General features: G+C 40.7%; 1 protein-coding gene across 3 annotated transcripts; it reads left to right on the forward strand.

Moving 5' to 3' along the window:
• Positions 1-1,443: 1,443 nt before the first annotated feature.
• On the forward strand, positions 1,444-17,610 carry fbxw11a (F-box and WD repeat domain containing 11a). Of its 3 annotated transcripts, none has more exons than XM_073486834.1 (13): positions 1,444-1,566; positions 6,184-6,252; positions 7,091-7,310; positions 7,747-7,933; positions 8,231-8,321; positions 8,987-9,124; positions 11,416-11,534; positions 13,922-14,171; positions 14,308-14,426; positions 14,694-14,804; positions 14,895-14,973; positions 16,034-16,198; positions 16,295-16,378. In XM_073486834.1, the coding sequence occupies exons 1-12, from the start codon at positions 1,528-1,530 to the stop codon at positions 16,193-16,195; spliced, it is 1,584 nt and encodes a 527-aa protein (XP_073342935.1). In that variant the 5' UTR covers positions 1,444-1,527; the 3' UTR covers positions 16,196-16,198; positions 16,295-16,378. The 3 variants fall into 3 exon arrangements, with proteins under 3 accessions (XP_073342935.1, XP_073342934.1, XP_073342937.1); XM_073486833.1 differs by having other exon boundaries at positions 1,445-1,566; positions 16,310-17,610; XM_073486836.1 differs by lacking the exon at positions 1,444-1,566 and adding an exon at positions 1,927-2,019 and having other exon boundaries at positions 16,310-17,610.
• The last annotated feature ends 5,954 nt before the right edge of the window (positions 17,611-23,564 follow it).

A 23,564-nucleotide genomic window follows, 5' to 3' on the forward strand; every position in this document is an offset into this window, starting at 1 on the left:
TTGCTACCTCCTCATCTGCTGTGGTCTCAATCCTGTACTGTGTCTGTCCTGTTTCCTGGAAAGGCTGAACTTTTTTTGTCTGCTATCATGACTTTAAATGAATATATTGTGATAAGTCATGTGTGAGTTAAGTATGCATGCATGGCTGTATGATTCTTGGTTCATCAGGCTCCACCTTCTCATTTTAAAATTGAATTCATTTAACCTTTTTATAGAAAGAAAAAGTATCAAATCTCTGATATAGATATTCCTCTGTCCCCCATTGATATAAGATGTGTCCAGATAAAATTGAATGAGCACTTTCAAGAATCTGACTCCCTATAAGAAGCATTTGTAAATTAATCTGTGGTAGTCATCTAATCAGCAATTTGCCTGCCGCTATTAGGAAAATAAGATAAATAAGGGTTAATTTGTGTTAAGTCTTTTTGGATAAATGTTGAAGACAGAAATACCAAAGAAGCTATTAAATATGCTCATTCTTTCTTAAAAAGTGATTCACATGATAAACTGAGGAAGTGAAACTGCATTAAGTAGCTTGCATGGATATATTAGTAGAAAGCGCGTTGAGGGAGGAAACCAAACATCCTGCATTTTACAGCATTAAATATGTCCTTTGAAGATAACATTACAGTTCTGGGACTTCAGGATATGAGTAATTCAAACATATGCACTGTCAACCGTGTTTCTTTCATTCCTGTGAGAGTCGTAGGAGAGCATCAACAAAGGTGAACTAAGGTAAAGGATGACTGTAGCTGAAGCAGTGCCTGGCGTACTGAGTTTAATGGATAACTACATAATACAACTAGGAACATGTCTTCTTACATCAATCCATGATCATGCAGTTCCAGGTTTGAGTGCAAATTTACTAAGTTAACAGTAATCATGTTTTTGCAAGAGTAAGTACTATGTCACTTTTATCACTCTTGTATTCACTTGCATTTATTTTAACCATGCGCCATCCTGCGTGGATTTTCTAAAATATGCAATTAAATAGTAATTTACCAAACAACCAAAACCTGTTATCAGAAGGTGTATTTGACCCTATGAGCACAAAGATATAGGAACACACGAGCTTAAATCCTTGCGCCACAACTTGTGTTACGCTGATGGATTTACGTTATCATTTCCTTTAATCACACGTTACATTAAAATAACCAATATTCTGCAGCATTTTATTGCAAAGCTATGCGGATGATTGATTTTGCCTTAGTGTATTCCTCTTCAGGATAGCAACAGCATCTTCATCCATTTGCCCTTTTGTTTGGGGGAGTCACCGGGGAAGCCTTGGTAGCACGGTTAGCCAATCAATAAAAGGCAATGCCGCGAAGATACGCCCCTTTTGACAAAATCCGTCCAATCAGCGCGTTTCTTCATTGCATGGGCGTTCCCATCCCCCACCCACCCTTTTGACACTGCCCTACCAAAGCTGTGTGGTTGAGCGAAGTGAATGACGTCTCTGCATTTGCGGGCCGCCGACGCAGGGCTGGGTTTCCATTTTCAGAGCGAGTTTCGGGGGGGATCGTCAACATGGAGCCGGAGATGGAGGACAAAACGCTGGAACTGATGGTAAGATTCGTTTCGTTGTGGCATCCTGAACACTCGACGTGTTCAGTATGGGTCCGATATTGCGGGAAGCGCCGAGGCTCGATTCGACGGCAGGAATGGGCTGAAGCAGCTCGTCGGGAGAGGTGGAGGAGAAAGGAGGGGGGACCAGAAATCAGAGGGAGGGCCTGAAATTATCGATACATTTCGCTAAGAATGCTCCGCATACTCGTCGGATTGATAAACAAGACACATACGTCAACATCTGGTAAATGTAGAACAAATGTTGTTTGGGATAAAATAGGTAAACAACGGGGAAATTAAAAGGTTGGTGTTCAGTCGTCGGCCGAAGACAGCCGAGGATTCTCGGGGTAGCGTTCACTGCGGTGACGCTGCGCCACTTTAACTGGGCCCTGTCTGATACTTAGCCATCCAGCTAACACAGGCTAGAAGGCGATGAACCACGTAAATTCACGGGTATGTTTTATTATATAGTTTACGTGAAGACATTCTTCGTGGTAATAGACGTGTGTAACAGTCAAAGATACCCCGTAATACAACGTAATGTAGAGGGAATCGTAACAATGTGCTGCTTGTCTGTTTATATTTTCAAAGTGCGTAGAAGGAAGTGTATTGCCTTTTCATTCACATAGCGTTACCACGATTAGCGAGGTAGCAATTAGCTTAATAGCTAACATGCTAAAAATGCTAGGATTGACAGCCATTACCATACCAAAACAGTTAATTGGTGAGGGCAGTGGACTCTGTTTTTGGTAACTAGAAACATTAACTATCAATATGATATAATTTTCTCTACAAACTGTCGTATTTTGTTTACAGGTAACATAGTTGTCTCGTGAAATGACGATGTCTTGATCAGCTAGCCATCTAGGCTAACGTTAGCTTACAAATAGCTAACATTAACATAACAGGGGTCAAAGTGGTCGAAAGGAAGACGTCAATTAAGATAAAGCACAAATGTGTTTTGTCAATGAACTTCCAAGTGGATAGAGTTGTTGAAATCATTTGTTTGGCTAGTATTTATTGTCCATACCGCACAGCCTCAGTTTCTTTCACTAATGTATCATTTGTATCGCCATACTAACAAAGCAAGTTAGGCCCTAGAAAGTAATACGTATGGCTGTTTAGTAAATTATGTGGAAGTGTCATATATACTAAAGTTACCAGGGTGAAAAGTTTGTTCCTACTTTGCTAATTCTATCCACAAATACTACAGATGTTTATAGGCAGTGAATAACCATCGTTGGGAGAAATACTTACAAGAATAGAGACAAAATACTAATGGAGGCTGCTAGTAGATATCCCATCATCAGACTTAACCAAGGTGTTTAAAAGTCTATCAAATTTATACAGCCATTACAATCTCTATGTGAAGACAGAGAATTGAATAAGATGTAATACATACATGACTTTCAAATCTTAAATTGCTTGTTGATCTTTATGTTGGTCAAAATAACTAATTATAAATACTGAAAACAGAAATTACCCATAAGTGCTTACACAGCCACAGAATAAGGAACAAATGGTGGAAAGAGATTATTAGGATCAATATTCTATGAAACGTGATTTATGTGACAGTAGCAGGTACTTTATGTAGCCCGTGGACTTTTTGAATGTACACCTCGCCTCTATTTCCTTGCTCTGTAGAATGATAACACATATCATTCTTCGTTACACACTTTATACTACTTTAGTAAGTATTATGCATCAGTGCAGTCTGAGGACCTACAAAAAAAATGACTTTCGTCTGGATTGTGTCTGTATTTAATTTTATTTTAATTTTTTTTGTCCCAGTGTTATTCACTAACCACTCATGAGAGTGGGGATGGCAGAACAGCGGTTGGGGTTTCTGTCAAAACAATAGTGACATTAATTGACAATTAATCCTATTGCCCCTTCCTCTCCTCTACCTATCCCCACCCAGTTCATGTCTAATAATGCTTCTGTGTGTATGTTTATCAGTCTGTATCTCGTGTGTGAAGGAGTGTGTGTACCTGCGCTCACTGTGCCAATGTGTGTGTAGCTCTAATACTGGTTTTTCCCCTCACTATCCCCCACCTCCTCCCCTCTTCTCCTCTCCTCACTTTTGATGGTTACACACCCACCACCTCTCAATTTCAAACCAAACTTTGTTTATGTGTTTATTTTCATTATTTTTGAATTCTTACACTTTTCCACACTCCGCCTGTCCCGTTTCCTCACCAACTCCTCACCACTTCCATCCATCTGTCCATTCATTGATCCATCCATCCATTCACTCACCTCCTTTGGTTTCCTCCTCTCAACTTCCCTCATCAACCCCCTCCTCTACTTTTCCTTTACTTCTCATCTCTGGTCTCTCGCTCCTCCCTTTCTCTTCCTCCCTCACCCTGTCCACTTCGTTCTCCTCCTCCTCCTCCCTTCCTCCCTTCCTCTCTCTCTTTCACACAGTGCTCTGTGCCTCGCTCTCTCTGGCTGGGCTGCTCCTCGGTGGCTGAGAGTTTGTGTGCACTCAGGTGCCTGCAGAGCATCCCCTCCACCCGGGCTCACAACCAGGTTCTGCCTCTCTCCTCTTAATTCTGCTGCTCCTCCTCCTCTCCCTTCCCTTCCTCCCTCGCCATCTCCTCACCCTTCACTTTTCTTCGCCCACTCCACACGACTCCTCATGCCACCTTGGTGCGGACAGCGCCCACTCACCCCCTCACCCTCCTACCTCCTCACCTTCCGTTGTCCTTTCCTCCCTGTTGGAAGCACACTGCTCTCAGGTTCTTCTCTGGTGCGTTCTCAAACTCTCTCCGCTGGAAACAGAATTGTAGCTTTATAAACTGTAATTGAGTTCTTTATAATCATGTCAAATCACAGTTCTGGCATCTAAATTAGACTCCAGAGCGTTTAAAAAGTCAAACAGTGATTATGCCATGTCATGAAAACTGGAGACTTTTACAAAAAGACGAGTTTGAATGTAGGCTATTAACTTTGGCATGCGTGGAGGGTTGGATGCAGGGGTACCAGAGAATAACCCCGCACTGAGGAGTAACGTTTTCTCCTCTTCTACCTGGAGGTGTGAGGGTCGAGGTGGGGGGTCTTCCTTCAAGCTCTGAGAGGCTACATGCTTGCTTGCCTGCTTGCCTGGCCAAACCTGGTCTGTCTTGTTTTTTTATTTCCCCCCTCCTTCTGTCTCTTCTTCTGCTCTGCATGATCATCAACACCAGCAAGCCCATTCTGGCTTCTTGTCCTGTCTGCTTTGGTCTCGATACCTAACTGTTTTGTTTGTTTGTTTGTGTGGTTGTGTTAGCGCCAACTACAGACAGAGAACATCTCTATTGGTTTTGCTCTCCACATGCACCAGTGTCATAGATGGGTAACTGCACTGAGCAAGTCTGGAACACTTCTTCAGAGGGTTCTGGTTTTGCTCAGAGAAGAATATATAGATAAGATAGTAATCCTGTGTTTAAGGCCTCTGGAGAAGCACAACAGACAGGCCATTCTAGCTTTTTTTTTTTTTTTTACCAACATAGCCATTTTCTGTGGCAAGACTGTGACCTTGGCTCAGTCATCACCTCCACAGATATGTGGTAAAATTGACCCTCTCACAGTTAAAGGCCTTTTGTATCTCCTATCCTTGTTGTCTGATTGTTCAGAAAAAAATCCAAACGCAGAAGAAAACTGCAAATAATGATGCATTTGTCCCTTTTTGGCATGTTTCACATGTAGTTATGTTCTTGTAGAGTTGCACAGTTCCTGCTCATTTCCTATAGTTTGTGGTGTGTGCTTCTTTGTAGTTCAGGAATGTGCCAATTTGATGAAAATTTTAATTTTACAGGATGCAAATGTGTTGGTTCAAGATTGCCTTAGCTAAAACCAGTAAACATCAACCCACCTAACAGAATAGCAGGTCTTCTGGTTGGTTTGTGGATGTAATTATGAATGTAAGATTATGATATTGTTGCCTGGCTGTCCCTAATTTCCGAAGAAGTAGATATGCTATAAATACTATAAAGTGTTCATCATTATATTTTATTATTTATTAAATGTGAAGAGCAAGGCTAATTGGCCAGCCCATGATTTGTGCCATAACCCTGTTATTTAAATTGTATGCAGTGCACTTGTAAAGGACTCAAATCGTTTAAAGACTTTAGTCATGCTAGAAATGGGTGGGATCCGGTTACCTCCCAGGTTTTTTTCCTGTCCTTCTTGTATGCTGTAAGACCACTATCTGATGTTAGTTTCATTACAGTCATGCCTGAGTTGCTGCCAGTGACATACCCAAGATGCTGCAGTTTAATTTCCTGTCCAGACTACTTAGCCCACATCACAGACAAGCAAGCAAGCAAATAGATTCCTTTTGTTGCAGTGCTCAGTTTTTTTCACTCCATATGTGTGTGAGTGAGTGAGTGAGTGTGTGTGTGTGTGCGTGCGTGCGTGTGTGTATGTGTGCGTGTGTGTATGTATGTATGCACGGGTGTTTGTGCGTGCACGCCTCAGAAGTCATGATGGTTACCCTTCCTTGGCTGTGTTTGTGGCACTCTTGTGTCCGGCGCTGTCCACGCTGCTGCCCTGGCTCTCACAGTGCCTTGAACACAGATGAAGAGAACAAAACTCTAACCCGCACCTTCTCTTTGTTTTGTTCTTTTTTTACAGAACACGTCGGGGATGGAGTCGCAGAACCTCGTGGATGATCTGTCGCCAAAGAAGAACACAGTTCTCAAGGTGTGTGTGGAAAAATTTAGATCTGCTGCTCAGTGATATCATGATATAAAAGTTCATAATAAGCTCTCACAGGCTTCAAAATCATTGAAAATTTAAGAAAGTACACTTTTAATAATGTTAGAATATAATTTATGTTGGATTGACATGCTGTTGAACATGAACATTTGTTTTAAAGCTTTTTTCCTATTCCCACAAAGCCCCACCACTATGAGCTTCCGGTGGTTTAACAAGCTTTAACCCATTGCAATGAAAATTGATTTTTAACTTAGTCCATTCTGCAACACTAAGATCCTCCACTTGATCCTGTACACAGACTAAAGCCCAATACGACAACTTTCATTTTCAGTCCCCATTTTAATCCAACACATTTGGGCTGGAAGAATATTCATTATCAACAAATTGACAGATTTTTATAGATTGATTGATTAATCATTTGGTCTATAAAATGTCAGTAAATAGTGAAAAATGTCAATCACAGAGCCCAAGGTAATGTCTTTAAATGTCTTGTTTTGTCAGCTGAGAACCCAAAGATATTCAGTAAACAATGATATAAATCAGAGCAAGAAGGAGCAAGAAATCCCCATACTTGAGGCTGAAAACAGCATGAAATCCTCAACTACAACTACATCAAACAATCGATTAATTGACTAATGGTTGCAGCTCAACAACAAACTAATTCAAGTAATGATAAAGGACTAATTGAGATGAGATGCTGCTGAAGAGTGCCTCAACTTGACACAATTTGCTTCATATGAAACTCTGAAAATACTCTCAATCTAACATGGATACATGTTTCAAAATATCTCATAAATCTGATTGTACCCTCTAATCCTTACAGCTTAGTAATGGTCCTGTCGTGGGGTCCCGTAAGCGTCCGTCAGAGGGGAACTATGAGAAGGAGAAGGAACACTGCATCACCCTGTTTGACCAGTGGTCGGAGGCCGACCAGGTAGAGTTTGTAGAGCGCCTGATCTCCCGTATGTGCCACTACCAGCACGGCCACATCAACTCCTACCTCAAACCCATGCTGCAGAGGGACTTCATCACTGCGCTGCCAGGTACAGATACAGATACAGACACAGAATATGAATACAACATTTAGCGGCAACTGCTCTAGTGTTAGCTCCGTCTTCCTAAACCTGACTACACATTTAAGAATGCACAAAACTTATCATCAGAGGAGGTGATTTGGAAAAAGAAATTATTTTAAGGTTATCTAGATTTTTGTCCATGCATGGAAATGTGTTTCTTTCTGCATAGGAACATCGATGTAGTACAAATGTTATTTATAAAATTCTCACCTTGGTTTCTGTATTGGTTTTCACGTTTTTTTATGGCATTTTTAATATTTGAAATAAATCCCAATAAACAGGGATTACTTTTGAAAAGTAAAATCTGAAAATAATGATCCTCAGGCACAAATAAACCAACCAGACGAGATGCTATTAATTTTTCAGCAGGCACTCACTCAGCCCCTTCTCTTCCTCCCTCCAGCCCAAGGCTTGGATCACATAGCGGAGAACATCCTGTCTTTCCTGGATGCACGCTCGCTATGCTCAGCAGAGCTGGTGTGTAAGGAGTGGCAGAGGGTCATCTCTGAGGGTATGCTGTGGAAGAAGCTCATCGAACGCATGGTCCGCACCGACCCGCTCTGGAAAGGCCTGTCTGAGAGACACCAGTGGTGAGAAAGGACATAGACCTGTTTGCAATCACTTAAAGGGGTATCTATCTTACTGTTGCTTTACATTAAGATCTAACCATGCCCTACACTCTGGAAGAAATGAAGAATAGGCTTTTTGAGGATACGTGTAAACTACTTGTTTCCAGTCTGCCTGTTAGTCTCATGGCTTGTAATTTAAGATAAAAGAAGCAGAAAGTATAGTTATACTTGGTTGGTCTTAAGTGTCTATTGTATGTGGGGGAAAAAAATCCCAGTGGATACAAAGCAGATGTCATTCTTTTATTTTTCTTGCCTCAGGGAGAAATATCTGTTCAAGAACCGCACAGCAGAAGTCCCACCCAACTCTTACTATCACTCCCTTTATCCCAAGATCATCCAAGACATAGAGGTAAGAGACAGTGAGATGGGTTTCAGTATTTAACTGGACACATTTTTAGAGATTTTAGTTTTTTAGTTTAGTTTTTAGCTTTTTGGTAAGTTTATTATTGTACCAGATATTTATTTATTTATGCCTTTTTGCCTGAAAAGTAACTGAAATGATTAATCGAAAATCAAAATAGTTGGCAACTGATTGTGTTTTGATCAACCAATCAATTAATTGACTGAACGCTTTAGCTCTACTCTGAAACGCAAAGATGCTCATCTGGACTCTCATTTGAAACTGACATAATACATGTTTTAGTTTAAGACAGTATGTACATCTGACATGGTGCTTATTTATTAACCTTATAAAAAATTGGAAAAGTCTTAATTTGACTATGCCTGTTGGCTAATCTAATGGAGTTATGTCAATATGTAGCAAGTTTATTAACCTTTTTAAGTCATGTTCAGTCAGTCAATGTTGCTCCACTCATGTAGAAAAGCTTATTAATAAAGTTGAGTTAATTATCTTGATGTTATTCTAATCAATTATGACCACTTTCCAGCTCACTAGTAGTCAAATCGGTTTCTTTCCCCTCTAATGACGTTATGTAATATGATATTTGCCTCCATCTTTCTTTCATTGGTTGCTTTCTGTGTTTCTCACTCTGTGTGTCTCCCTCTTTCCTCTAGACTATTGAGGCTAATTGGCGATGTGGGAGACACAACTTGCAGAGGATTCAGTGTCGCTCAGAAAATAGTAAAGGGGTTTACTGTCTCCAGTACGACGATGACAAGATCATCAGTGGCCTTAGGGACAATTCAATTAAGGTACGTGTGTATTGAACATCAAGGGCATGAACTGGCCCACTTTATACCCTGCCACCCGCTGACTTGTTTTCTAAACTTTCTGCCGTTAAATCTGTATAGTAGACATGGTAGTAAGTTTTTTTTTTTTATTCACAAATCAATAAAAAGGCAAAAAAGTCAGGTGATGCCCTCACAATTCCTGGGGGAAAAAAACCTATTGCTTAGAATTACAGCTGATGGCACCTGCAAAGCACAAGGATGTGAAACCATCATCAATGCCAGCTGATTTAGTTAGAAATAGGGTTGCTGTGGTGACAATTTTCCCACCAACTAATACGCTTGTGACAACACAGGTGTTGCCCAGTACACACGGCTTTTTACAAAGAAGACTTACTATCTATAGAGCGCTGCTCCCTACTGCTGCACATTAAATTACATTCACATTAAAAGCATTTTACTGGCGAAATACCCGTTGACTTTTTTATGAAGTAGGCTAGTCAGGAAATGCAGTTTGTTCAATTAGTTTAGCACTCACAGCTATTGTTCATCAAAAAATACGACTACAGTGCAAAACACCGATCATTCAGATCAGTTTGAAATATGTCAGGGTGTAGTTTTATACAGTCTTTGTAAAGTTGGTAACGTAAGAGTTATCAGGTTCCTTATTAGCCTTGGCTGTGTCCGAAATCGGTCACAACCCACTATAAAATGGACTGTATAGTGAGTTTGCCCTTTTGTAGGGCCACCTGAATGTTCAGTTGGAATTACTACACCCTATGTAGTTGACTCAAAGTATCCCACAATGCATCCTGAAAAGTAGTGTTCAACTGGTAGTGTATACCGGGTGGTATCCAAAAGTGTTTTTTCATTTGAGCTCACTATATAGTCCTCTATTTAGGACTCCCGAGATAGTGAGTAGGGAGCAGTGAATAAGTGCTGATTTCAGACACAACCATCGTGTTTAAATCCCAAATATTGCCAAATACCTTTTCGCTTTGACAACAAATCTCTGCCATCGTCTTGTTGGTCAAGTCTCCTTAGCCTCGTCACTTGGTAAGTGAAATGTGACTCCTGCTGCGACTCTGTTGCTGCACAGAGCAGACACCTTGACTTTAGTGTCCATCGTCAGACTAAGTATTGATTGTTTTTAAAACGACTGTGTGGGTGGAGGACAAGTTGCAATTGCAACAGGAACACTGAGTAAGACGGTAACTCGGACTACTGCAGCAAGCCTAGTTAGAAAGCACTATAACCTTTTTAACAGAATTAATATTGACCTCCTTTTTATTGTGTATTTCTACATTTTTACTGGTAAATATATTTTTACAGCACAGATTTCTCAAGTTAACTTTGTACACGGTGGATAAATCGTGCTACATTTTTTTATGTTTGTAAAGTAATTTTCCACACACAGGAATTATCAATGACAACTGCATCATTTTTTTTACACATATTTCCCCAGCATTGAGTGAACTCCTAAAACTGCAAATCTCATTTATTTTTTTCTCTTATTGTTAACATAGTCTTACCTGCTATTTCTGTTGTCACTTTTTAAATATCAGCAGTGAAGACTAGATTATCACTACGACCCTACTGTTACCTCATATAAATGTCAATATATACATTGGACCGTTGCATGCTTAAGAATATTTTTCATGACAGTAGGCATGAATAAGTCTGTCCTGCTGATCCAAACTGAAACGTAGAAGAAATTAACATCATTCCCTTTTGCGTTTAAGCAGCATTGGAGAGAGCCAGAAGTGTTGGCTGTGAGAAAGACATGCATGCTGCGTGTGTGGTTGTTTTCTTCCAACCTGGCTTTATGCATTTATGAATTGAATCTTTTCTTCTGGCTCAGTACGGCTTATCATCTTATTGTCTGTGGCGCTGAGCTAAACCAGCAGACACTGAGACAGAACACAAGTGAATTACCGGATAAAAAGGCTCAGCTCCAGACCCGTTATGTTTTCTGTCTGCCCTGGGAGGAGAGGAGAGTAGAAGATGATGATGAAGAGGAGGGGAGGATGGAGGGAGGAGAAGAGCGGATTTGTCTTCTTATTGTTCTGAAGGAGGCTGACGCACACCCAGGGTAGAGCTGAATGGCTCTTACATATAACACACAAAGCTCAGCGCAGCAGTGGGGAAATGGGGCATGAACACTGCTGAGAGAATAGGCCATTCTTAGAATGACCCAAATCTGCAACCTTTTCAAAACCACTTTTTTCTCCTCTTTCTCCTCCTCTGTTGATATTTCCCTCTCACTCGTCTTCCTCCCTTCTCTTCCTCCTCCTCCTGTCCTTTTCTCCTCACAGATCTGGGATAAGCAGTCTCTGGAGTGTCTGAAGATACTGACCGGTCACACAGGTTCAGTGTTGTGTCTGCAGTATGATGAGAGGGTCATCGTCACCGGGTCTTCTGACTCAACTGTCAGGTATGACACAAATGTAGCTGCAGAAAGTACACACTGTATTTTGGCATAGAACTCAAAGCTGCGTCAGCAAGCTTAAAACTGATTGAAGAGAAAGTTGTTGTCAATTATGTTGAATGTGTGGGTGACTTAATTAGACTATGCTTGGATCAAATGTCAGTCATTTATCTATATTTACTAACCCACATTCAGTTTGAACACAGTGGAGATCCTTATGTAACAGTAGAACATAATGAGACCATGGCAGATGGGCATTAGAAAATAGTAAATGTATTATCCTCAGTAATGGACTTTGACAGAAATTGTGTAGCAGTTAGAACTGCAACACTTACTTTCATTATGGATTATTGTCACAATTAAACAATTGCATTGGACATTATAAAAATGTCATGACAATATCCTGTCCAACATAATTGCTCTTGTCATTATCTCTATAATCATCAAAATATTCTTCAAAGTTTAGAAACTTAAAAAAAAAAAAAAAGTCACTCTAACCTGACTTTTTGTTAGAAGACAAATATTTTTATTGCATCACATCTTTTTTGTGTGAAAAACAAACAATTAAAGCATCTTAAGTAATCATAAATTATAAGGTCTTCCTGCACAAATAAAGGATAAATAAATCTTCATGTCATTCTTTAGTTTGTATCCGTAGTATTTACACATATCTGATTTTGATTGTCCATTTCTTCAGCCATGGTGACAGGCTAAGGCAATCCGAAATAAATTTGGGAAATCAATAAAGGCAGGACGTCAGCAAGCTAGCTTTTTTCATTCATGTGAGCATATTCACAATGTTCTCGAAACACGATTATCCTGATAATAAAAATTCACCACAATCAACTTATTGTGAGAGGTTTTTAATGACGATCGGCGCTAAAAAATGTTAATGTCCAATCCCTAAATCAATTAATCGTTGTTAAAAATTGTACTACTTTTGTTGCTTTAAGAAGCTACATGAAACCAGCAAATGTTGAAAATGACCATAACAATGAATCGATCAGCAAAAAAGTTCAACTAATTAATTTATCGATTAATTGTTGCAGCTCTAATAGTCAGATTATAAGTCAAAACTAATTCCGACTCTCCATGTTTCTTTTTGGGTTGATTACTCTACTAAAGACAAGTTGCTAACATGAGTGTTAAAGACCATTTTGTTTCATGTACAGAAGTTTAAAAAAGCAGAATAGTTGACTTTAAAAGCTCCAGTGTGGGCGTCATGCAACAAATGTGTTCCTGCAGCACAGCTTCTCTAACTGAACAGAATGCTTCACAGTGAAGATCAGGTTAGGTCAGATACACAGGGATGCACTTGAATGATAATAAATCATACATATCAATAATAAATGGATTGTTGATCATATATAATTGTTCAGCCATTTAAACTGGAGTGCATCTGAAGGATATAATAAATAGTTTGTCAGCACAGCAGCATGTACAAAACTACACACAGTAGAGTTTATCTGAGGAGGTGATTTGTTTAGAAAATGTGGCTGTTTTATCGTTATCCAAACCTGCCATGATCTTTATGCAAAATATCTCACACAAAATACATCTCTGCTATCAAACTGGTCAAGTGCAGGTGATTTGGAAAATAAGGAGGAGGAAAATGAATTATATTCATGACATTTTTGTAAAATGTACGTTCCTAATGTATGGCAACATTAAATTGTGTCTTATTTCATAACAAGTTGGATTTATAATCATTACTGGAGATAGTGGGATAAGTTTTATTGCAGATATTTAAAGACCTGGCTTGTGTGTGTGTATGTTGACACTTGCTTGGCTACTGCACACAGAAGCTCAACATTAATGCTCTTATTACTTCACACTTCAGCCGTACTCGCTGGGCTGTATCCAAGGAAAATGTGACTTGACTTCCTTAGCAACAGCTTGACAGGCACTTTGTTTGTAGGTTTAGCAGTCAGCTTTTCCAGTGTGTTCTGCGTTTGACTCTTAATGCCCAGCGGTGCAGTTCAGTAACATGTTCCTCACAGCCGATCGTGCGTGTGTGTGTGTACATGCGCCAAATGTGTGTGTGTGTGTCCATTGTAAAACTAATAAACATAATTCTCTCATGTCTCCATTGTTTTCCTTTTTCCTCTGCTCCCATTACATGTCTTTTCCACTCCCTATTGTCAACCTTCTTTTCTTTGATTTGGACCTCTCTTCCCACTGCCCCCATCTCATTTTTTTTCCTACTCACCCCTTCCTTCTATCTTTTTCCACTTTTCTCACCCCTCCCTTCTTATTCCACATCCCAATTTCCCCTTCCTGCCCCATCCCACCTTTTCTATTTCTCTCTCTACCACCTTTGCCCTCATCATCTCTCCATCATTCATCCTCTTGTTTACCTCCACCCGTCTCCTTTTACCTGTCCTCCTCTGCAGGGTGTGGGAGGTGACGACGGGCGAGGTACTGAACACACTGATCCACCACAACGAGGCAGTTCTTCATCTGCGCTTCGCCAACGGCCTGATGGTCACCTGCTCCAAGGACCGTTCTATCGCCGTCTGGGACATGGCCTCTCCTACTGACATCAGCCTACGTCGTGTCCTTGTGGGACACCGGGCTGCTGTCAACGTGGTCGACTTTGACGACAAATACATCGTGTCAGCCTCAGGGGACCGCACCATCAAGGTAACAAGAGCAGCCATTACAAAGTTGGATTTGAGTGTGAATTAATGGCCAATGATCCTTTCATTGAAACTAGAAATGTCTTATTCTGTAGTTTCAAATCCACAAAGTGAAGTGTTTCTGTGTTGCTCCCCTGTAGGTATGGAGCACCAGCACCTGTGAGTTTGTACGCACTCTAAATGGTCATAAGCGGGGTATTGCCTGTCTACAGTACAGAGATCGCTTGGTGGTCAGCGGCTCATCTGACAACACAATCCGGTACGTGAGTGAGATTGAACGTGTATATGGCCGATATATTGTGTAATATATGTGTTTAAAGGTGCATTGTTGAAAAGAGTATTGACAGTTTATTTAACGTAGAAATGAGACCAGTTGGCTTAAACGCTTTGAGTACAGGGTTAATTTTACGCAACTCAGTCTCATGTTGTTAAAATAATACCGTTCTCAACCACTGAAACCTAAACAAACTGTGGCTGTGGGGCTGTATATTGAGAAATGTATTTGCTATTGTTTCTCTTTCTCCAGGTTATGGGACATAGAGTGTGGGGCATGTTTGCGAGTGCTGGAAGGTCACGAGGAGCTGGTGCGATGCATTCGCTTTGACAACAAAAGGATTGTCAGCGGCGCCTACGACGGGTCAGTCTCACGCACACACATACACACAAACCTTTGTTCACAGAGACACATTTTGTTCCTGACATTGTGTCATCTCATGTTTCTCTGCAGTAAGATCAAGGTGTGGGACCTGCAGGCAGCCCTGGACCCACGAGCCCCCGCCAGCACATTATGTCTGCGCACACTAGTGGTGAGTATCACTGATTCAGCCTGTTGTGTCACAAGCTGCAGTTACTTTAAAGCACTCTAGATGTTGGCTTTAAATGTCTCAAGTAGGGATGAAAATTTTAAGAAATGTCTTTAATTGATAGTCGGCTGCCTTAACATTTGATTATTGTCTAATCATTAATAGTAAATGAAATACTTTTGACATTTTCATTAGAAAACTTTTAAAACCACATCTGTGCTTGATTCAAAATCATAGTAGGCTACATTACATGTTAAAAGAACAGATAAAGTAAACACCAAGTTACTTGATAAACTGAATAAGACAAAATATTTACCAAATTTTAATGGCTAATATGTAATACTTTTTTTTTATTTTTTAAATTGCAAATAAGTTGTATTTTAATTGCATACATTTTCTTATACCAGTACTTTGTATTTTATTTTGATGTATTTGGGCCCGTCTCTGATTGTCGGTTAATATAATTTGAATCAATTAAATTCTTAACAGCGATTAATTGATTATTAATCATTAACATCCATAGTCTCAACTGATTAGGATTTAAAAACAAACACAAACTTCGAAACGCCCTTTCAAAATACAATGTGATTTTCGTTTCATGTGTTTTAAAAATCAGAAATGGTTAATTTCATTTCCTCTAACATATCTATAACGTATCTTGTTTGTGATTTGAGAATTCTTAGAGATAACTACTCATTTGCTACTTTTAGCTACATTTAGCTAAAACAAATGCTTTTTATAAAACAATAGTAGTTAGAGAGGTTCAGATTTAAGTTTATAATTGCTGGTTATTATATATATTGGTTTCTAATATTAAGTCTGATGTGAATGGGGTGGATATTTATGAGTATGCCAAGATGCTACATGAGATCCATGTGTATGTCCAGTTTGGTGTGGTGCTGCAAAAAGCTCTTAACAGAGTCAACTGCAAAACAGAATTGATATCAGAAGCTAACAAACAATCATTCATATTTTACACTGGCTGATCAACCTTCGCTTTCTGCTGCGTCTCATCGGTGGCGTAACGGCATTTTAACATCATTTTTTAATTCCGTGTTTTCAGGAACACTCTGGCCGCGTGTTCCGCCTCCAGTTCGATGAGTTTCAGATCATCAGCAGTTCTCACGACGACACCATTCTGATCTGGGACTTCCTGAACGTCTCGACCAACGGCCAGTCAGAGGGACGGTCTCCCTCCCGCACCTACACTTACATTTCTAGATAGCAGGTACAAAGACACACACGTTCACATTTAGTTGATGAGACCTTAGTGTAAACATGTTATCATATTCAGTCTGTTTGTTGGACCCATGTGTGATTGCAGACTTCTACCCCCCAGGTGGCGCCACCCACCGCACCCTTTCTTGGAGGAGCCCAGGGCTGATTGGCTGATGGGTGCATCCGTCACGGAAAGGAGCCCATCTCTTCTCCTCCTTCCTCGTCATCTCTCTGTCCACCTCCCACCCCGCCTCCCCCCGCCACCTCCACCTCCCTGCCCGTTCTGACAGACTCTTGAGCTTGTGCCCATCGCCTACCAGTACTGAGACATGCACTCACAGACACACACACACACACACACACACACACAGGTCAACACTGATGAGGATTCCCTCCTACAGAACCAACGCGACTTTCCCAAGAAGTTCACCTTCTACTACTAATTTATGTTTTGTAAAGTACACTAATGTCAGTATTAACTTAGACATGATGTAAGTCACAAGCTCCCTTTTGTCCCCTTGATACAAACTTAAAGCAGCTTCTGCTCCTCAGTTTTCAACCCCTGCCAAAACAGGTTTCCACAGATATGGAATCGCTTATAGATATATATTTATATATATGACACATATACACACGCACACACACACAGTGGCACAGTTGGACAGAGGATGACCGGAGCTATGATGCGGGAGACAGAGACTCTTTACTCAGCTCCAGGAAAGGAGGGAAGGATTGGAGACGGAGGGAGTGAACGAGGGAGAACTGTGTCGGGGACGACTCCCCCGCTTCCTCTCACTCCCTCTCACTCCTCCCTGTCTCTCTCTCCCCTCTCGCCCCCCCTTCCCCTCTAACCCCCAGAGATGCACACTCGCTTGGAATATGGGGGCGCACACACTCAAGTTTGCGTGAGTGTGTGTTTGTGTATGTGGACTTGTGAAACGGCAGAACAGAGCAGAAGCGTCAAACAGACCGACATGCATGTGAGGTTGCCACGGATACAGCATCCCGGTACACCTCTGCTTTTTTTTTCTCTTTAACTCTTACTTTCTTACTGTTTTTTATTACTGTTTTTTTTCTCATTTTATTTGAGTATTTTGGTTCTTAGTACAAAAATCATACTAAGCGTAGTCCTCTTTCTCTTTCCCTCTCTCCTCTCTCTCACTGTCTTTCCCGTCATTCTTTCTTCTAACTTCGACCCTTGTTCATCTGTCCCTTTCACTCCATCTTCTCTCCCCCGTCATCTACGTGCTTGCTTTGGTTATGAGAGAAGCTGGAACTCAAGAGCTCAAATTTAGCTGTAAACGGAGTTGTCTTGTCAAAAATTGTGTTGTATATTAAAAATGATTTTTTAAAGAAGAAAATGACCTTATTGTGAATAAAGTACTTGACAGTGGTGGAGTGTTGAGCCAACTGTAACATGAATGAGTGTCTAATTGTCTGTCTGTTCTTGTTTGTGTATGTGTGGGTGGGTGGATTTGTGCTCTGCTGCCTCTTTATCGCCTCAGTACTCTTCAGTGCTTTTGTACTTCAGACAAACAGCTGGGAACCTGTGGCTGTCCTCCTGAGGAGAACAAAGAATTTAGATATTTATTTGCAGAGTTGTGGACTCGAGTCATTGTGACTTGGACTTGAGTCAACTCAGGTCACTGTTTTGATGACTTGCAGCTTGACTTGACAAAATAAATTGAGTGTGATTGGACTAGGAAGTTAAAGGTTCATGACTTGACTTGAAAAATGATGACTCGATTGACTGTGTGTTCATTTTATGTTTTCAGTTTAGTTTTTTTGATGTTTTTTTTTTTTTTTTACTTTTTTTGGTCAGTATTTCTGTTTGACAGTGAAAGGGAGGATATTTTTATTTTATTGAAGAAGAAATTGGAGGAGGAGGAGGAGAAGAAATGTATTTAAGTGATTTGTTTTTTGGTCCATCACATTTTATTTTCACTGAATTTAAATTATAATACAAATTCAATTCTTAGTTTTTACCTAGAAGAAAAAGAGTTGGGACTAACTTGAGACTTGGACCAAATGACTTGAGTCACATGTCTGTTTATTTGTAATTTTTATGTTGAAAATTTGTGGTTCTCAAAAAACACTTGTTTTTGTTTTTTTGTTAAACAATTTCAACTCGAGATCCAGTTACCAGATTTGTCTGGAGACCACAGCATCTTCCAGAGTGGAGTTTTCTCAGATGACCAACTCAACTGAGAAAACTCCATCTGCTGAGGAAGACGTGATTGAGATCCTGGTTGAACAAAAAAACAAGTTGAGTGACCAAAAACCAAAATCTTTACTCAAGGGCTAAACACGTTTTCAGAGTTCAAGAAAGCATTTACACTCCACCTAAAACTGAGTGCATTTACTTACAGATTAGTATCCTGGTTTTGATCTTGTTTGAATTATGTTCACATGGAACATCAGAAACCTGGTAATTGATATTGATAGTTTTCTGATCATCTGTGTCTCATCTGTTGTCTTGATAACTCGCCATCCTCCGTTTTGGACCGGCAAACGGTATCCTAGTTTCGCATGGCATTTCCAGGTGTCTCAAAACCAGGATATGATGTTTACACTAGCAACAGATAACCCAGACAGTTGAGTTCAGAACGGAGATGCTAGTGTGTAAGTAAACACTCTGATCTCTGATTGTACTGTGAGAGAACAGTTGTGCAGAACTGATGGAATGTGTGATGTGATAAAGTTTAAGAACTCTGAATCAGTAAACACAAACCTGCTGCTGTTAAATGTAAATGATCTACGGATGGTATTAATATGGACAACAACACTGTGGTAAGTTGTTTTAAATCATCTTTTTGTCCCATCACATTCCATGTCTGAAAGTCTTGATACAACATTGGCCTCAGTTATTTTTTTTATTCTACTTTTGACTTGAGAATCCTGCATTTAATCATGTGTATTCACTCGAACAGTGTTTCAGTTTTCAGACCTTCATCAGTTAAAATAATTATTGACTGTCAATATGAAACATTAATAAAATGAGTACAAGTGATTTAAAAGTATGCAGAATTCCAGATAATTAAAAGTAGCTAAATTCATGTCAACTTTTTTTCATTTGGGATCACTGTTCACTGTTAACAGTTTTGATTCTACACACTGGTGTGCAAAAACAGTAACACTTGGTCATGACCGTCATTAATGAATGGTGAAGTTAATTAAATTTATAGTAAATTAAACTTTAGTTTATAGTTACTTCACTGTTAACAATGTAATTATTTACAAACCGTTTATTAACCATTTACAAAGTATTGACATCAATTGCAAATTTGATAAATAAGGGTTATAAAGTATTTTGCAGTGAAATAACTTGACTAAAAGTTAATTGTGAATTTACCATTTGTTAATGATGGGTGTCACTAAATGTTACTGCAGAAACTTATTTTGATTATTGTTACTTTTCACAATTTTGACTTGAAGTCATTTAAAGCAAAAAAATTTAACTTTCTGGAGAAGATTGTTCATTGTTGAGTCTCATACACAGGTCGTCAGATGCTGATGCTTTGGGTTGGTGGCCCTGGTCCATCGCCAGCCGATGAGAACCAACAATCAACTATCTACTTGAAAGTTACATATTGTTGCTCTGACGTGAACCCAGTGTTGGTTAAGCCGTGCTGAGATGACAGTACCGGTGTATTCAGGATGGCCACCAGGTGGGAGTATAAACTCAGCTATCTCCATCAGTGTTATGTGTTTATGAGACTTGGGCTCTGACTGTTTGGTAGCCAAGTTTGGAGTCTAAATAACCTGTTACACTAGATCACATACCCAGTCTTGTAAACAGTGTAACTGTGAAGGAGGAATGTGTGTTTGAGATGCTAAAAGTGGTGCCTTTATAGCAAAGGCCTGGCCAGTGTATTTGAGCTCTATAAGACGTCTGTCTGGTTATTGTACAGAGTGTATCCTCTCGACTAGGACGAGGAGGGGAGCTGGCCTGCTGACGGGGTTAGGTTTTTCAAAATTTCTGGGTTTAGTTTAGTATAGTAGAATGCCTCAGATTCTGGGAATAAGTTATGTGGGATGGATTTGTGCTTGGTGGAGCACCATTAGTATATGATGTGTGTATGTGTTGGATATGGGTGTGTGTGCTTCCTCTGGGTCTGTGGGATTTTGGCCCATAATTCCTGCAGCTCTCAGGTCACAGCTCCGTTCTCACGCACATATTTGGCATTCCTTCCCCGACATGATTACCATACACCTTCCACTCTGGGTTTGGCTACGCGGAATATTTCCATCATTCCCGAGTGGAACTGGAGCAACGTTCCAGAAATGAACAGCTCGCCCCACCACCCCCATACTCACTCTTCTTTATCCCACCCCCACACCCTGTTTCCCTTCCACCCCACTGTCTCCTCCTTATACCACCCCCCTCCAGCGCAGATTCCTGCTGCCTTGCAATAGGAATCCTCTGGTAAAACCCTTTTTTCCCCCTGAGTCAGCTGTTTGTGTCTGCCGGCATGATTGGGTCATTTGGCAGCGACATCTCTTCAGTGACCTCCCGCTAGGATGGGGAAGGAAGGGGAGGGATGGGGGGGATAAGAGCAGGATAGATGAGAGGAGAAGCAGCTATGAAACTCTATCTCACTACTGCATGTTTCCCTTCTACTGTTTTGTCTGATCCTTCATGCTGCGTATTCAAGGCAAAACTTTAGAATGTGGAGGTGACTGTTGATTTTTGGAGCTCAGCAGTTTGCAAAAGGTTCCTGAGTGAGGCTGGTCCAGTTTAATGTCAGAGATACTTCAACCTGCTCTGACAAGAACTGTGAAAACTACTTCTGCAGCATTTAAGCTCTTGTCTCTATTACAAATCCGCTGCTTTGATTTAAAACTTTTGCAGGGGTCGAGGAGCTTTTCGCCCTCTGTATGATGAATTGTTGTGGGAAATGCAAGGTTTCATAGTTTCGCACTAGTCCTCCTACCTGGTAGGAGGAAGAGAGTAAAGCTCTTGCCATTGCACGGCAGTCTGCCACTGATACTTGCTCAGAGAACATTTTGAAATCTATGATTTAGTTTTCTAATCTCTCTGAAGCCAGCTAGGGCTGCGACTAATTAAGTTTCTTTGGCAATTCTTCTGTTACTCATTTAGTCAACCAGTTTTCTTTGCAACTTCCTATCAAAATATTGATATATATCCTGATACAGAAGAAATTCAGAAAATTCCAGTGAGAAGTTGTTTATGGATAAAATCACTATAGTTTTTTCTTATTAAAGACCTGAAAAAATTAAGGTACACTCCTCAGCAAACATCAGCCACAACATTGAAACCAGTGGCAGGGGAAGTGAATAACATCAATCATCTCTCTACAGTGAAATATTCTGCTGGGTCCTGGAGTTTATGCGAATGCCTCTTGACACCCAAAGGCTCTTGCAGACAGAGGGCCGACCTCACAACCCACAGGACTCAAAGGATCTGCCGTGTGCCATTCACTCCAAGACACCCCTGTAGGTCTTGTGTCTATGTCTTGATGGGTCTGCCATGTTCGATTCACAGTGGGGCCTCCATGAACCTGACTTGATCTATCTGGCACAGCCCACAGCCAAATAACACCAGAGATGTTAAAATTATAGATATCTTAGTATAAATGGTAGGGCACAATCTCTGTTGGTTGACACAGTCATATTGCATCATAGTAAATATCCTCATACCGCCCAACCCTGCTGTGTATCAGCTTCTCAGCACCCAAGGAAATGTCTTCCGAACACTTGTTATATTTACCCCAAAGATTTTCAATTTGAAATGATATAAAACAAAGAAAGCGAAAATTATTAACTACCAAAACTGTTACCGATTAATTTTTTTATGGATCAACTCATTGATCACTAAAGCCAGCCCGGCTACATCTGTTGGCTCGGTCAACCTGAATCTCTTTCCAGAATAGATCCCTTTGACAGAAAAGAGTGTTGTGAAGCAGTAGAAAGAGGCTGACAGACACAGGAAGTGTTTCTGTAAGGTTTACTGAGTCGAGAAAGACTGCTGCACACAGAGCTGAAATAAATAAATGAAATAATTTTATCGTAATAATTATAGTAACCATCATAGTAAGATTGCTTATTTAGGGTTTCTGTCTTCTTTTATATATATAATATATATAACTTTCAATAAATTGTTCCCTTTAATATTTTTTCTCCTGTGTATGCATGAGACTTTGGTTTGTTCCACTGAATGTCCTGGTAGCAGCATTCTGTATCCACGGTATCGCACGGGAGCATCATCCCCTGGGTCATTTCTATGGCAATGCTTATCGACAAGGCACCCTCTCCGCCGTGCTCGCCCCTGCGCTCGTCACCCTCTGCACCTATAAGCTGAGGTTGCAGTGTCCTCGGGGGGGGGGGGGGGGGGGGGGCAGGGCGTCAGGAGGAGTCATGAAGAAGGTCTCCAGTTGTCTTTGGTCGGGTGTTGGTTTGGTTTGCGGTGATTGGTTGGCTGTTTTTGGTGCAGCTTGGTTTTTATACATTCGAGTTCCTAAAGCTTCAGTCCCTGCGGTGAGTTGTCACGGGTCCATGCAGGGACTGAATGGTCCCTTTCCAGAGTCCCTTGTGATCCAGCTTCACTCATGGTTGTTGATGCACTCACTCACATACACTAAGACACACACACACACACACACACTCTTAGGTACATTTCCTCGTCTTCTTCTTACAAACATGCATTTATTCAGCAAGTCAGTCACTCGATCATTCCCCTCATTCATCCATCCTTCCATTCATCCAACAATCTCACAGGTTCCCACCAATCTAGCAGTGAGACAAATAAGTGCGTCACATGTCAACAATCCATTATTAGTCCATTTGATCTGTGCAGATCACTCAATCCCTTTGTCCACTCCACCATTTTTCTGTCTTCCCTTTATCCGTAGGCTAAGCACCCACTTTCTTGTTCAGTCAGTCTTTCCCACCCTTGTTTTCGCTGTTTGGTCCAGTTGCACTCCCATACTTGATATTGTCCAGCTGGTCCAGAACAGGAGACATGAAGGCCTTGTGGTTTCTGTGGTTGTGGAATAAAGGCCTTCGAAGAGCCTGGGACTCTGGCTGCCCTTCAGGTTTCCTGTCAGTGTTTCTGGCCTATGAAGGGAAGCAGACCAGGTCCAAAGAGCTTCCAGCGATGGACCGTAAATGGTCCAGTTGGTCCAGTAAGGGAACTAAAACTGAGAGGAATGATCACTAACTAGGGGGCTGTAGTGGCAAATTAGTAGGTGTAAAGCTAAACCCCATGAATGATTCATCTAGTTTCTGGTCAATGTTTGTCCCAACAAAGGGAGGTGTTCAGTCGTGTGCGACAGAAGAGATGAGTGGGTTAGCCATTGTCAGGCTCAGGTCAAGGCTTTGGATGACAAGACAGTGGGTGCTAGCGTTAGCCACTA

Source organism: Pagrus major, chromosome 18 (assembly GCF_040436345.1).
Source record: "Pagrus major chromosome 18, Pma_NU_1.0".
Lineage (NCBI taxonomy): Eukaryota > Metazoa > Chordata > Actinopteri > Spariformes > Sparidae > Pagrus > Pagrus major.